Consider the following 16285-nt stretch of genomic DNA (forward strand, 5'->3'; position numbering starts at 1 on the left):
AGTGAATACTAAACTATGTGAACATGGCAAAGTAAACGGAAACGGCTATATTCTTCACAAAGTAGCTCAGCTCGTAGCTTATATAACAGTCAGTGGAGAAGTGTTGAAGGCACAGAGCAGTTCTTCAAAGTGGCCTATTTGAGCCTTGTGAGATCAGTGGTGCACAGTTCTAATTAAAACCAGCAGCAGAGGTATATAGATGTTCTAACCCCTGGGCCTTTACAGTGTCATATTGTTTTTCTTTATCCTCCCACATAGCAGAGTTAAGCAAACACACAACAGCCTTACTGTCAAAGAACCGGTTCTTGTAGAACAGCTCAAATCAAATGGATCCCTGTGTATTATGTTCCACAGGCAACGCCGAGATTCTTTTTCCCCACACCAGGCTCTGTATTATAGATAGCCTGGTTACTTGCTGAGGAGCAACATCATTTCTCAATGTTGCTGCTGTCAAATCCCATAAGAATCTCATGGGTGGATACAAGAGTGCTTCTGTAAGAAGCGGTGCAAGAGCGAATGAAAGCATCTTCTCTCTCGCTGGGTGGTCTTGATGTGTGTGTGTGTGTGTGTGTGTGTGTGTGTGTGTGTGTGTACGTGAGCTGCTACAAATGGAGTGGATTGGAGTAGCATCCATGTCTGATTAATACTACATGGGCTAGCGTTTGCCTCCATTGTTTCCTTCCGTTTGTTTCTTCCCTTTATGTCCATACTCATCCGGAGTAGCATTTGGTGCCACGTTTTCAGTCAGTGTAATATGTGTGGGTGTGTGTGTGTGTGTATTGGCACCCAGTGCAGCTCATTCTGACTTCAAAGTGAAGAGCCCCTCTATGGGTCCATACCTCCCTCTCTACCTTCCTCTCCATTTCCTCCTCCCCTACTATCATCCCCTGCTTCGCTCTTGAATCATGTTTTTTTTTCCCCCTACAGATCTCTGCATGCAATTTTTCTTCTACCTCCCCCCACCGCCCCCTTCCCCTCTACTCGCTTAATTAAGTCCCTCCCTCACCCTTCCTCGCAATACACCTCTCCCTCACATCTCCCCCCTTGTTTGCCTCTCCTGCTGCCTCCTAATCACAACACCTCTAATGTTGCACATGTTCGTTCACTCGCCTCTCTGCGACTGATCTCAGCAGGCCCTAACTGTGCCACCGCCGCCCTTTCATTCCACACCGTACAAGCAGTGGGCACTATCTAGGAGCGCGGCTCTCATCGGCGCCTTCAGTGTCTATAGTTTACTTCACTTAATATAACACTTTGTACTTCCTTCTTTCTTGTTTTGCACCATAATGCTTCCTCACCGTTCCCTTTCCGTCCCCACCTTCCTCCCTCCGTTGTGGCACTCCCCTCTGCCTATTGTTCTCCGGCTATGAAGGATTTACACTTAGTCGCTTGCAGGGGATTTTCATATATTTAAAATAAATAATTCCTGGATTCACTGTACCCTGATCCCTGCCGCTTTTGTGATATTGATTTAATGCAGCTAAGCATTCCAAGCATATAAAATTCACTTACACTATGCAGTGCATTCAATATCATAATGATCTCTTAGATATAGGCGAGGCTGCGTGCAGTGTATATGCGTCAGCAACAGAAGACACATCTGCAGTTAGGGAAAAGTGATGATACTGTAAATCCATTAAATGTCGCTAATGCAATTGTGAGTTAGCCAACAGCAAATTGTACACAATGTATGTATGTATGTACACAATGAGTTTAAAATTCAGCATCCCCAGAGGGAGCTCCAAAGCCTGAGGCAAATAGGCAGTACGAGGTATTAGTTAGGGACTTATCATCTTATTCCATGCAGAATCTCAGTAAGCTCCTTAAAGCGGCCTTGGATGAGACGGACAATACTGCACTATCATACTGCATTATAAAGAACAAGCAACATAGGACATAAGTACTATGCTAATCCTTCTCATGTCTGATCCGCTTGTGTTCTGCCGCGACTTCAAACTGACCCGGAAGCTAAGGTGACATTTGCGGACATGAATCCCACCTGTCAAAGGGAATAAGGTCAATGTGTGGTTCTGAATTAGGAGTGCGTAAATTCAACACGGCCGCACGGTTGCTCAGCGAGAGGAGGAAGCTGAACTCACCTCTCTGCGCATCGCACAGTGGACGGTGATGATGACAAAACCTTGGACAGAGTCAAAGACAGCAAAGAGAACCTGGAAGGAACAAAAAGGAAGCTGTTTGACGCACATACGACATCACAGATATTTTCTATTTTTCTTTTACCTCTCTTTAAAGTGATCAAGGTCTTTAAAGAGTGTTTCCTCTCAAGATCCTGATGCAGCTTGCTTGGCACAAATGCCGTATTTGACAGTCTAGAGTGAGACAGCCTCTCCTCATCACAAAGCTTGCAGCAGCTTACATTGTACACACTGATTTCACTTGTTTTGGATGGATTAGAGGATTCAGTTGTCTCAAACTGTGTTGAGGGCTTCAATGTGTCAGCATCTCGTTGAGCTCTGTTTACAGGGTCACATATTTTCTTTGCTACCATGACAACCAGTCAGCTGTCATCATCATTCTTAGCTGTGGTATAACTGCAAACTGAAGCGTGTAGCATCCTAATATAGCTCTAACTTAATATAATCGTGCTGTTATTATGCCATGCTGAAAAGTTAAAAGGCGCTAAATACAATGTAAAAAAAGAAGGAGTAAATCCTGTAGTACACTTGAACTGTCTTAACGGCAGAACACACATAGCATTATTACATCTTGTAATACTGTAGTAAAATGACTCATCAGAGCAAGTCTGATATGGTAATGAAATGAGTCAGCCAAGTCATGATTATTCATTATAAATCATCACAGTCATTCATTCTTTTTTTTGACAGTGTTTCTATTGATACAGTGGGACTGCAGATTGTTTGTTCTTCTATTCCCTATTTTCACAGGTTGTCAGTAAGGTTTATTCTTGTCTTTATGGACAGATGTGATAAAAAAAAAAAGATGCTCCCCGGACATTACACAAGACACATTTTGTCTCAGAGTTTGCACTTTTTAGACTCGGCGATGAATCTTTGACATGACCAGGTCAAAAAAGACAGTTGGTTGAGCTTTTAGGATGTGCTGTCAGATTTTAGCATCATCTCTGCCATGCACCTTTTTTTAAAAAAAACCCTGCTTTTTCACATCGTGTCACAGGTGTATGTGTATGTAAGCCTCTGCTGCTGTTGTGAGATGCATCACCTGGAAGAGCATTGAGCGCCGGTCCGTTATGGCCAACACGGCTGACATCCAGGTTAATGCCAACAGAGGAAGAACCACGCAGGAACTCCACAGAGAGGCCCTGTCAGAGACAGAGAAAGAGAGGCAGAGAGGGGTAGAGGAAAGAAAAAGAAGGAGAAGGAACAAGGAGTTCAGTTTCAAAACAGACCAGCTCTTGTAAGTCACATAAAACCACTTATCTCTCTTTCTCACACACAAAGACACACACACACACAGATCAGTCAGAGGATCAGTTGTGGGCAATTTGAAGCTGATTGGCACACTGAGGTTTGTATCAGACTTCATATTCTAACTGAGACGTGGAAGATGATGTGTAATCATGTAGATAGTTATGAGGGAGAAATTGCTCACTATTACATGGCCGACGCGCACTAAGTGTCATGCCGGTGGACTGTAAGACGATAGGCACAGGGAGAAGACAGGCCATTGACAAGTACCGACATGGGGGCTTCTGAGAAGTATGTGTGTCTGTCTCTGTGGGTGTGTGTGCGCATCTGGAGTCAGACACCCATTTAAAATGTTCATGCTGTTTGAGCACATATTCACGGTTTTATGACCGTCAGTCTGACAGACGGACAGCTCTGCCTAGCTACGATGAGAAATATGCATATCCCTTCAGAGGTGTATGGCCAAAGGCAAGGAATAAAAGAGTATATAGAGCAATAAAGCTAAAGCTGTGCTGTCCGCTTGTTAATGTGTTAAGTTTCCAGCTGTTGTGGACTGCTTAAACCACACAATATGGCTGAATGCAGTGACAGCAACAGCCCACGTGAAAGGACACACTCTAATACTGCGAGTGTACCTCATCATTACATAATAAATGTTTTTTTTTTAATGAGCTGTTATATTTCTAAGTGCTATAAAGTCATTTGGGAGAAAAGGAAAGTGCAGAAAGCTCTTTGTCATAATTTTCAAATGGCGCTTGTCTCACTGTAGAAATTAATTCTCAAGTAACAGTCTTTGAGCTCTACTGGGACACAGAAACAGACCAGGCTTACTTACTTACATTACTAGAATGAAGGAATGTGAAATACTAGCAACATTTACTATTTAAGTAAATAATACAGAGATTACACAGCAAAGGCTGTTTTATCGTGGCTTTCCACATTTCCACTCTGTAAGAAGATCTGAAGCACCTTTCAAAAAAACGGTATGCTGCACGTAGCATGTACAGTATATGCATGCATATCAAATAATAGACTCTATATGCATCCAGCAAAGATGTATGCAGATCTGAGATCAGCAAAGCTGTGTGGAAAAAATAAAAAGTAATGTAGGTGTTCCTGGTGACAGCAAGAAAACTGATACAACCTTGTTACAGCAAATAGGAAATATCAGTCCATTAGCCTCTAATCATAGCATCCAATCATATGGCAATACAACTAAGGACACATTTGCTGCTTTAGACATTTTCAGAGTGCATTTCCAATGTAAACACAAAGCCTTTATGAATGATTTGCACAAAGGCGTAGTCATATTCTTTTACAGCACACCAAGGCTTTTGTCGTTGCAGTGTCTGACTCATGCACTTTGTACATATGTACGAGAGAAAAGAAGAAGACAGAAAAAAAGAATGCAAAAGACTATTCCAGTAAGTTTGCATTTGCACTTGCATAAAGTTGGGAGGTTTGTGAAAAGCAGAATGAAATGAGAACGATACAAGTTTGCCAAGATTTTATGAGTTTGAGTCCTTAATGTGGGACCAGAAATTCCAAAAACTAACTGGGACTGAGTCGTTTTTCCCAGAATGCAACTCATTTAATTTGCAGTCTCCAAGCTCAGGTCGAGATACAATGTCATTTTAATAATTTTCTCAGACTTGACAAAACTCCAGAGCCACAAAACACATTATAAACCTATTTTCACTGGCTGTGTAGCGCACATAGGAAATTAATTTCTTCATTGATTTCTCTGAGACTTGCAGTCAAAATGCTCCAAATAGAAAGATTTAAAAAAAACCTGCAGCTCTGGAGCTCGAATGCTTTGCCACTTCTTTTGAAATTTGATGCGCTTACTGTGACCACCAGTCTAAGGTGGTGGAACTGAGATGGTGGAACTGAGATGATAAAAATAACTATAAGAGTTAGACTATTTACAGTAACGCATTACTAACATTGTACTGCCCTGATGTGTTAAGCCTCCATAATTCTGCGTTATGAACAAATTAAAACAAACTTAAAACACAAACACTTTGACACAGGTCAGGTTTGCTCAGTGAGACCTGAGGAAAATCCACTTTCGACGAAAACATGCTCTCATTAAACAGTAAGCGGCTTGCAGTGAAAGTTTTTTTTTCTTTCTTTCATTAGTTTGTTTTTGTATCCAGACAAGTTTCAATGTCATCCTGCATTATTACAGACAGCCAGATATTAAAAGGATGGAGAAGAGAGAGAGAGAGAGGAGGATGGAGAGAGGATGATGGAGAGTAAGAGAAGACAGCTAGAAAGAAAGATGAAGATGGACTAACATGGCGCTGCTGGCAGTCGCGCTGGACAGAGCGGTGCTCGAGATCACGCCACACTTGGAGCATTTCAGGAGCAGTCGGCTACGCGCCTCCGCTGGGACACTTTAGGACATGTGAACACACACACACACACACACACACACACACACACACACACGTACACACAACCATGTGGGGGAGCAGGTGGAGGGGAGTGGGGTGGAAACACAAGTTCCAGTAATGGCAACAGGTGAGTGTGGAGGTGTCACAGTTGCAAAAGGAACCGAAGGAAAAGAAAATAATAGTTTAAAAAAAGAGAGAGAGAGGAAAAAGTGGACACAACAAAGAGAGGGAGGGGAAAAGAAAAAACAGGGGGAGGGGAGGGAGAAAAGAAAGAAAGGCAAATTAAAACCAGATCTTAAAAAGTAGTAGCCATGAATAACAGTCAGAATACAAAGATTGATTCAAGAGAAAAGTGAGAGACGGACATTGTAACGTTACAGATTGCAGTGATAGACAGGAAATACACCAACCATCTTATCCTACTTGTGTAACGGAGAGTGTGTGTGAGTGAAGGTTTTGAAGGTGTAAAGGACAAAAAAAAAAAAGACTCCTTTGGTTGTTTACTTACAGTTGACTACTCATATGGAGAGAACCAGTGTATGCGCGCCTGTGTGTGTGTGTATATATCGCAAGTGGAGAATGATGGGGCCATGCACGGGCTATGCTACATTAGCGTCCCATCACAGCTCATTGCCTTAGTGCCAGCCACATCCCCACGGCTTCATAAGGAAATACATTACGCTAATGACAGCCTGTCCTGTTAGCAACACTACCAACTACTGCTGTGTGGGGGATGCGTGCATGCTTTTAAAAACACACACACTTCTGAGAGTCGGGGAGGAAACGTTCCTAATACTCTGATAACAGCGACTTTGCCTGTAACAAAGAAGAGTACACCTGTTTGTGTGCACTCGTGTGTGTGTGTGTAGGTGTGTATATACACATCAGCGCGTTTAATCTTATTTGCGTCACCAAGCCAAAAGCTAATCAACCTCCAAGAGAGCTGCTCTGTACCGTTAACCCTCGCGTACACAAATTATCAATTTCAATTTGTGCGGGACACATACATAGAAAGAAATATAATGAGAAAGAGGGGGGGAAAAAGAGACAGAGAGTAAACAATGCAATCAATAGGTATGTAAATGAAAACATGGCTTTGGCTGTGAGAGCTGAGGAAATCTCCGCTCAGAGGATTAGTGAAGATGATTAACAACCGCTAACCGATTTAATAGAAGTTATGTTGTAGGTGGATGCATATGCATGCATGTCTGAGATGCATGCATATATAATGTTTGTCTGGGGGAATAATGGAACGAGATCTGGTAGGGTTTCAGTGTTGGTGCAGAAGATTTCATCCACATAATCCTGGTGTTTACAATATGTAATTAGGTTTCCATCTGCCATTGGTTTTAACATCGGCACATTCATCTATGTCACATAAAAGTGAAAGAACTAAATGGAAACTGTATGCATGTGGACGCGAGAGTGAAATAGTGATATATATTCACAGCAATATAACAGGTGGCTTGTCTTTTTGGTGCCAAAATTGGATTGTTCTCAATTTTTTTTTTTTTTTTTTTACTGGAGGCAGGTGCAGCTGTAGCTGGTTGCCATGAAAATGTTGTCTCCTATAGTTTGTGTCTGACAGAGGGTAAAATGTATCTAATGCAGCAAATTTGTAGTCAATTCGCACCAAGAATCCAGTGGATGGAAGAGTAAGTGGTGTGTGTTTTGTGTGAGTGTGTGTGTGTGTTAAAGTCTCTTGTGTGGAGCTTAACGTGTATGTGGGTGCAGTGGGTGTGGGAAGTTAACTTACCCCGCTCGCTGCTTTTTAGACTTGTCTGAGATACCGTCTCGAGACATGAGCTTGTTAAACACCACAATTCCAATGAGCATATTCACCTGAGAGAGACAGAGAGGAGAGCTTGATCAGGATTGCTACAACAGATGGTTTGCCAACAGGGATTTGGTTCATGCGCTGTAAAACGGTTCTTCTATATTTTATTTGCTTAATGTTTCAGTTTATTGAAGAGGACGTTTTAATTGTCCCAGAGACTCAAGACTAAAAGTAATCGTGCTTTTGTTTTAAGGGCTCCCAGGCAGTCTTGCTCCTGTTCAAGAGGAGCTTGGAAGGATATAAAGGGTTCTTTCTAAGGTAACAAAAACCTTACAATTCTACACTAATGCAAACATCATGCATGTTACATTACATTTCTGCCGTATTCTGTAATGTCAGCAGTGCATGTCTCAAATTCCTTCTATGTGAAAACCTGCTTGGCAATAAATCTAATGCCAGATGCGTGAGCTGGGCTTCTCACTGTTGGCTTAGTAAGTAATATTAGCTGGCTGCTTAGTCTTGTGTTGTTGCACTTGTTTGATGTTTGGCTGTCAGCAAAGTTGTCGACATGCTAGTTTTTAATCATAAGTAAACTAATCGTAACAAATGCACAGGTACAACTACCCATATTTATGAAGGTGCTAAATTGGGAACAAAAAAACCCAACAATACCAATTTCGAAAAATATATACTGATTGCTTCATATCCTGACTTCTCTTACTAAAGTAGAGCCCACGGCCAGGCCTGCTGAACATCTGGTCATGGTGACCCAGCGACAGAGATTCTATTAGACACAGGCACACACAGGCTTGCCACATGCAGACCTTTCCCCTTTGAAAGCCTCTCCATATGGGAGATTTTTCAATGCTGGCGACATGTTCTTTCTAATCCAGTTTCCAGTATTCATTCTTTCTTCCACAAAAACCTCTGTCCGGCTTTCGCCCTCTAGTACATATCTCAACTGTGCAATGTGTTCCTATTCTTATCAAGGTCTTAAACTGAATGTCTGCCTGGATTCTTTCCTTCATCTGTCACTAAAAGAAGAATCCAGCTAAGCAGGAAAGTGTTACAGATTCAATACAAAGTTCCTAAGGAAAGAGCTGAGCAGTTGAGTAGTTAATGTCTGACTTTCATGTGGTCAGTTTTTGCAGCTTTTGCAGAAGCCAGATTTTCACTCGTAGCATTTTTTTTTCTTTTACTCCATCTATGGTGCATTAGGCAGCTTTTCAAATTTGCTAAAATCTCTCTCTCTCTCTGATCTCCTTCCCTCTTGTGTGTGCCGCTGCTGACAACTACCCTGGATGTGCCAGATTGTGAGAGCACTATTGTCATGCCAGTCATGCCTGGCCCGAGCTCTGTGAGTCAGCATCAACCTGCTCTGCTATTTGCCCAAGGCCAGGTTCATTAATTAGAGAAGAGTCCTGTGGGAAGGTCTGTGTTTCTCTGCCTGACGTCCCGCTCTCATTACAGCTGTTTGTTAGAGTGGGGCCCCAGCAACAACACCAGGGGGCCCGGGACCATTACATAGCAGCTGGGGTGTAGAGTGTACATCGACATTGTGGAGGTAAAAAGGATGAAAACTTGGTCCAAAAAACACCAGGCAGACACCAGATATGAAGAGAAGTGTCCTGATTGATTTTACCTGATGGCTTTGACCTTTGGGCTTAGAGACCTCAAATGCCCAACCTTTCTTTTATTGTTATTACCTGACTGTTTATGACTATGTAACTTTTTAAAAATACATGTTAATAGCTGCATTAACAGAACTGTGAATATTCAGCACAATATGATCCTGTATCTTCTCTTGCCAGAAAATTATTTTAAAAACACTCATATCACTCTGCACACCTACGACGCTGTGTCATCTTTTCCTTTCTGACATGTACTAGACAGTAAATGTGTAAGCAAAAAAAGAAAAAGAAAATCCTACGCATGAGCAGACACATAAACACAACAACAACAACAACAGCAGTGGCAGCAATTACCAAACTAAAGTTTAGTCCCCTATCCAGACTTATTAAGCTTAGTGGAAATATCCACCCAGGGACTCATTTAGGAGAAATTAGGTAATCCTAGAAACAGCCACATACAGCAGCACACAACAACAGATGATTAAAACACCACTGAGATGCAATCAATGCACTCAATTTTGCTGTAGGATAACATAGGGCTACGTTCACTTGTGCATAGAAATGTCTGTTTTATCGCAATTGGGAAATACAGTTATTATATTCATGGTGCACATTGTTAGACACATTACGTTATGTCTGAAAATAGGTTTAAAAACATAGATGCATACTTTGAAAGTACGTGTGAGATATTTAGCTGCTGGGCTGGAATTAGGTCCAGGCATATGTTGAGTTCTTGTCCGTTGGAATATATTGAGACTTTTTCTGGGCTGACACGTTAAACTCAAAAGGATCAAAGTGCACGTCTTATCATTTTGTCATGGACACCCGAGGTGGGTACATTCACACGTGCAGATAGGAGAAGGGAAGAAGGAAATCCACAGAGGTCAGCTTGAGGGTTACTTTCTGTAGAATTGTACAATGTGATTGGTGAGAAAGGAAGTGAGGGGAATCTCATCGCAAGAGAGAGAAAGTATGTTGGACCGACTCACCAACACAATGACAGCAGCGGGCCCAACAAAGGCATAAAGCAGTCCGCCCTCCAGGGATAACCAGCAACTAGAGGAAAAAAAGGATAAACAAAAGTTTTAAGCACACATGCAGCAAAATCAGCGACTTGCTCGTGTATTAGATGCCACTTTACCACATTTAGGTTTCAGTACACGGCAAAGTGCCGTGAACTTAACCACAACAACTACGCAACCAATTAAGGATCACATTTACTTAAATTTCCTAACTGAAGGATAAAGCAGTAATTTCTACGGCTGCCTGTTTCTGTAAATACTGCCCTGGGCACTGAGCAGATTTATTATGTACATTATCTAAAACATATCCTCAAACTGTAAACGGCCTTGCAAAATTTCAATTGGTTTGAAAGCCATTGAGACCTAATGAGGTTAAATGTGTCCTCCAGTGATGTCATCAGTGCATACTCAAGCCCTTCTGTTGTCTTAATTGCAGCTCAATAAAACAGGAAGACGAAAAACACACAGCCCAAAAGCAAATATACAGCTCTCGTATTAATGAGATGTTAAGCAAAGTGGGAAGGAATACATTTATAAACATCTTTAAGATGTGTTTTCATTGAATCAATAACACCATTGGCTGGGTAAAAGAGCCCAACAGTAATTGTCAATAGTACTGTTTAAATGTTCTGCCCCAATGCAAACAAAACATCCGAAACAAGCTTCACACACTTTATGCCAACACTACAAACTTGTTGCGTACAGTCATTTGGAGATTAAAAAATATATATATGTAAGATGGATAATCTTGTCACCTGAGAGGTTTAAGATTTTTTTCTTAGTGGCTCATTCCATCATGAATATTTCAAGTTACGCAGAAATACCTCATTTATAGGGATTTTAATGCGTTTTTAACAACCTCCCCCATAACCGGCACTAACAACATTGCCTTGTGCCCATTAAAACGAGCAACTAAAATGTGTTCTGCATTTCACCAAGTGTTTGTTATAGTCGTCAGTCCCCCTGTGACACAGAACAGGAATAAATATTTATATAAATGGCCTGGATAGATGGTTTTGAGAAAAACTGACTTCTTAGTTGGAGGTAAAATACACTAAGACTTAATCCAGTCAGCTGTTTATAGTCGAGCTCCACTGAATGAATTAATGACCACCTCCGGAAAGACAGAAATAAAATTGTATAAAACTACACATAAATAGACGGTAGCCTTAAATCTTTAAGGAAAAGGGGATGATAGGCACTTTCAGCAACTTGGGAATGCTTTTAATGGTTAGTAACAGGGCCAATAGATGTTGCTGTGCCTCCAGCCCATCCAAACACAAATCAGAGGTCAAAACTGATGATTAAGCGATGGAGGCATGACTGGCGTGAAGAACGGGGTGAAAAGGGCAAGATACTTACTAGCTGGCTGTGCCATAACCTCTTGCTCTGGTGAAACCCACTGACACTGCTACAACAAGGGCTGGAAGACCTGCAGACAAACATGGAGAGATCAGACGGGTAAGACAAAGGATAAAAGGAAGCTTTAATGACGTTGATAAAGCCTGGCGGCCGAGTAGGATTCTCCAGTGTGAAATACTCCACATGACTATTCCCATTTAAATGCTAAGCAGCCACGCAATAGCACGTAACATGTGCATCTGTGATTGAAACTGACTGTACTGCTCTGTAGGTAAGACCATGTGCTCCCTGACACAAAAGGTCTACCTGCAGGCGTGAAAACTGGGCTTAGATCCCAGTTCACTGCGGGGATGGAAGCTCTGATTTAGCTTTTAAGGACATTTACAACACTGCCATATGTAACCCACTCACACAGACTAAAAAAAAAAAGAAAAAAAAAAAAAACAAAACAAAAATGAAAGATATAGCTCTGAGTGGTCAATAAGTCTTGCACTAATTAGCTAAATCAAGCAATTTGTCTGCGTGCGTGCGTTTGTGTGTAAATGAGACTGAAAGAGAGTGAGGCTGAGTGTCACAGAGCGCGTGCCAGAAAAAGAAGGAAATATGCTGGGCCCGTAATGAGCTTGGCTCTGAAATATTCATGTAATTAACAAAGCTGTGATTATGGCTGCAAATGAAAAGCAATTAGAAAAAGTCACATTAACATTAACAAATAAGATGGTGGGGAGCCAGGCCGGTCCACTAACCACCACGCACAAGTTTCAATTAGACAACAACATCCATCTTGCATTTACTGATATATGTATATATACACTATGGTAAACACACACACACACACACACACACACACACACACACACACCTATATACTCTGAGACTAATCTAACAAAGATCTAGGCACACTCCAAATATCCTGTTTCCACGGCAACTGACTTCAATCACATATACACGTGAGGAGGATAGGCTGTTTGATCCCCTCCACTTTGCTCTGCTGTTTCAGGTATTTTCTGTGCCTTTGGAAGTATAGTGAATAGTTCTATAGTTTCCAGTGCATAACCAACACAATTACACCCACACACAGACAGGCACACACACACACACACACACACACACACACACACACACACACACACTATGTGTCAGTATCTGTCTCTCTATCTTTCACTGTGCTACAATCTATACATTCTACCTCCTCTGTATCAGGTAAGGGCATCAGTGACTTGGCAGATTAGACAGGTGGGATCAATATTGAGTGTAATGAAGCATGTCTGTGTGTGTGTGGTGGTGATGATGGCGGTGGTGGGCCTATAGTTTGTAATTTGTGCACTGGCAAGATGTTTAGAGATAGCACTCTATCTCAAACATCTGCATTGCCAGTGTAATGCAGATGTTATCATACGTTCTGATTATCCTCTAACATCCCCGGTGCCTGTTGCATCATCTTGTAGTACATTGAGAGGACAGCATAATAGAGTGACACGGAGGGTGAATGAGGAGTGATATCACCCTTTGTGAGTGTGTATCCATGGAAAGAATGAATGTCTCGCTTCGGCTCTGGTAAGCAAGGTCACATAAGAAACTGGAACAAAATGTCTTTTGATACAGACAGGAAAAAAAAAAGTCAATGTAAATGAGTATAGCGCAAATAAAGGTTATTAAGTATAATGCAGCCAAAATAACTGCATAACTGCACTACAACGTAATCATGTTACATTTGCAAGTTAAAAAAAAAAAAAAAAAGCCTTGCTGCGCTCTATCATCAATTCATGTCACACAACAGTAGTTCAATCAGCATCCAATTCATAAAAGTTCCTTCATTTGCTATGCTGAAAATCCTCTGACACAGACAGGCAGTTTATACTTCCACGCACAGCAACAGCAGAAAGTCAGCTAAGCGTCATAGTACATGTCACTATGATACTGAATGGCCTTTTTCAACATGCAGTAACTACGTTCAAACCATTAACACACAATGCACTGGCACGAATGATTGACTGACATGTAATCTCTAGGAAGAAAAACATCTGCAATTTACCCTACCAGCAGTACATGCTGACGCTTATGAAGGTTACTGTCAGACAAAATTAATGAAGTGTGGGTGCACGCAGCACGCTCATTTTGCATGCAGAGGCTAGTGGAGTCATGTGGTGTTCATTTTGTCAAAACTATGCTAAAAAATATCTTTCCTGACAAAAATCTGAATCAAACTAAATAAACCTTTGAAAAAAAGGAATAACTATTTAATTCATTCATCATTAAATGCATACTAAACAATAATAATATCTTATTCAATAACCTGCATGCACCTTCAGAACCGCACACGGTATACTCATATTGGGTTAGGTACAGTATCTCCTGCTGCCTAAACTAATTTATTCTTAAGACAGTGATTTAGCTGTTTGACCTATGTGCCAGAAATATGCAGGTTAGCACGGCAACATTTACAAAAAGAGGTAAGCTATCATATTGTTTGTATAATGCTAGTGTTGCATTCAGTATGATATATTTTGTGCTCATAGACTCAGGTCTATCGGCGTGGATGAGTTTCAGGAGGAGTTCATATGTTTTAGCTGCTCATCTCAAGCTAAATCCAGACAGCGTTTTTTAGTAAGGAAGAGAGTGAATACAGCTTCTGCTCTACAGTAGAGAGTACAGGTAGTTGCAATAATGTCAAGTGAGCAAAAATGTTGCGTCATGACTTGCTCTGTTCAAACAGCCTGAATTTAGGAATGACAAGTGTGATTATGAAGGAGAGTGAGTCACTTTTATTTCCATGGGTCTGCGTGTGTCAACCATTACTCAGTTCAAGCAGATCTAATGATATTAACTGTGATAACTGTAAACATCAAAGATGGTGACAGCTGTGGCCACAGCAGTTTTTGTCTAAACTAAAACTAACTAACTTTGACCAGGGTGTTAGCAGTAGTTCAACTGGCCTTGTGCACATTCAGTTTGCTCTGACACTAAAACTAAAACTGAATTAAAACCAGCTGGTTTGAAATTTTCACAGGAGTTATGTGCGTAGTGGCAAATGTGTGATTTTGTGGGAGCTCACCCCAGCCGAGGCACAGAAAGCGCTTGCGAATGAGCCGTGACCTCATTTTTCCAATGACAGCAAGGTAAGACTGCCACGCCTCGGTCAGCACCCAGCAGAAGGACGCCAAGAAGAAGAAATGCAGGAAGGCGGCAGTCACAGTACAGAGGCCCTGTAAAAGAGGGAAGAAAGTCAGGGACATGGAGAGAGATACAACCATGGGAGACATTTTACAAAAAAATAAAAAAAGGTAGTTTTGCGAGAGGTGTCATAATGAATCATCTCTTAGGGCCATTCAGTAGGAAAATGAAACCTCTGCAAAATAAAGAGGACAAAGGGAAAAAAGGGAGCCTGATGAAGCACATATTGTTTAGAAGAGTAAGATCTCAACCTGGCTCTGCTGTGTTCTTCATTTTGATCGATACTGACCACCACAAAGCGCAGTCTTGCTTAGTCAGAGTGTCACAGTGCCAAAAATGCCTTCCTGTCTGTTTCAGAACTTTTTTTTGGTGTTGTTGCCTCTAGGCACTATAATCAGAAATATATTGACCAGAAATAGAATATTCTCTGTGTATCTGTGCACAGTGCCTTACCTTGCTGAGCGTTTGAGATTGTCCCACCAAAATCAATAAATTGGAGGCCAAGATGGAGAGGCAAAAATTCACCAAGATGATGGATCTCTCCGAACGAATATACCTAGAGCAGAGGATGAGAAAGAGAGAGGGGATGTGTGAGATAAGTATTCATGACAGATTGATGGACTGAACAGCATTTTTTGGGCATTGCAGAGTCATTAACTTGATTTTACCATCTGTCATGTGTGTTACCGAAATCTAATCACCACCCCCTGCTGTCGTCGAACCATTTGTTCCTTATTAGGCCTCATTGTAGTTTTGGCACAGCAGAGGACACACACATAATGCCCTTTATGTATTGATAGAACCCAAAATAGTGCTAAAAATCATGACTGTACTGTCTGCACAGGGGATGTGTGAGTGTGCGAGTGTAGAGTTGTGTCCGTGTACCTCCAGAAGGCAGCGTAGATTAGCAGCAGGATGAGCAGAGCGGTGCAGGAGACCCCACAGCCCACCATGAGGGGCACAGAGGGCATGCTGGCAGGACCCATGTCCTGAAAGAGAGTAAACAGGTGGGAAAGAGAAGAGACGGAGACAGTTAATAATTACTGCAAGGCATTATCCCACGTGAGAACATACATTCATACTATAGAGTTACTATTGGCAACAAAAACAACACAATGATTCTTTTAGGCTACCAAAGAAACTAAATAATTTTACACCACAACATCCATACAGTCCACTGTATAAGATTACAGCAAAAATTTGGTGTTTGACATGAACATGCTTGAAGCTATAGTTTCTGACTTACGGTAATTATTATGCCCAAAAAAGCCATTTGTCATTTATGTAAATATGTCAGCATGGGTTATTTCAGTTGGCTTTGTGAATGATGTACTTTGCAGCTTTAAATGGTTCACACAGTGCTTGTCTCTGCTTTGAGAAGGTAAACCTGCAGTTAGACATTTATATGACTGTAAAGTGTGAGGAAGAAGGCTATATTTTCATTAGGTAACCAATATTACTCAGTGGTCAACACAAAACTGCCAGTAATGTGTTCAGATTCAAACAAGCTAGT

General features: G+C 41.4%; 1 protein-coding gene across 5 annotated transcripts in view; it reads right to left on the bottom strand.

The window, feature by feature from the left end:
* The window catches only part of adgrb2 (adhesion G protein-coupled receptor B2), a 202037-nt gene that overhangs the window by 23812 nt on the left and 161940 nt on the right, over positions 1 to 16285 (bottom strand). For 4 of the 5 annotated variants that reach the window (XM_027286127.1, XM_027286131.1, XM_027286130.1 and 1 more), the window contains 9 exons: positions 15658 to 15761; positions 15226 to 15328; positions 14654 to 14804; positions 11599 to 11668; positions 10204 to 10270; positions 7563 to 7648; positions 5708 to 5806; positions 3202 to 3301; positions 2100 to 2171 (listed from right to left, as the gene is read on the bottom strand). In XM_027286127.1, coding sequence (XP_027141928.1) covers positions 2100 to 2171; positions 3202 to 3301; positions 5708 to 5806; positions 7563 to 7648; positions 10204 to 10270; positions 11599 to 11668; positions 14654 to 14804; positions 15226 to 15328; positions 15658 to 15761 — 852 coding nt within the window. The remainder of the gene's footprint in view (positions 1 to 2099; positions 2172 to 3201; positions 3302 to 5707; positions 5807 to 7562; positions 7649 to 10203; positions 10271 to 11598; positions 11669 to 14653; positions 14805 to 15225; positions 15329 to 15657; positions 15762 to 16285) is intronic. The other variant, XM_027286128.1, reaches the window with a different exon arrangement.

Source organism: Larimichthys crocea, chromosome XIII (genome assembly GCF_000972845.2).
Source record: "Larimichthys crocea isolate SSNF chromosome XIII, L_crocea_2.0, whole genome shotgun sequence".
Taxonomy (NCBI): Eukaryota; Metazoa; Chordata; class Actinopteri; family Sciaenidae; genus Larimichthys; species Larimichthys crocea.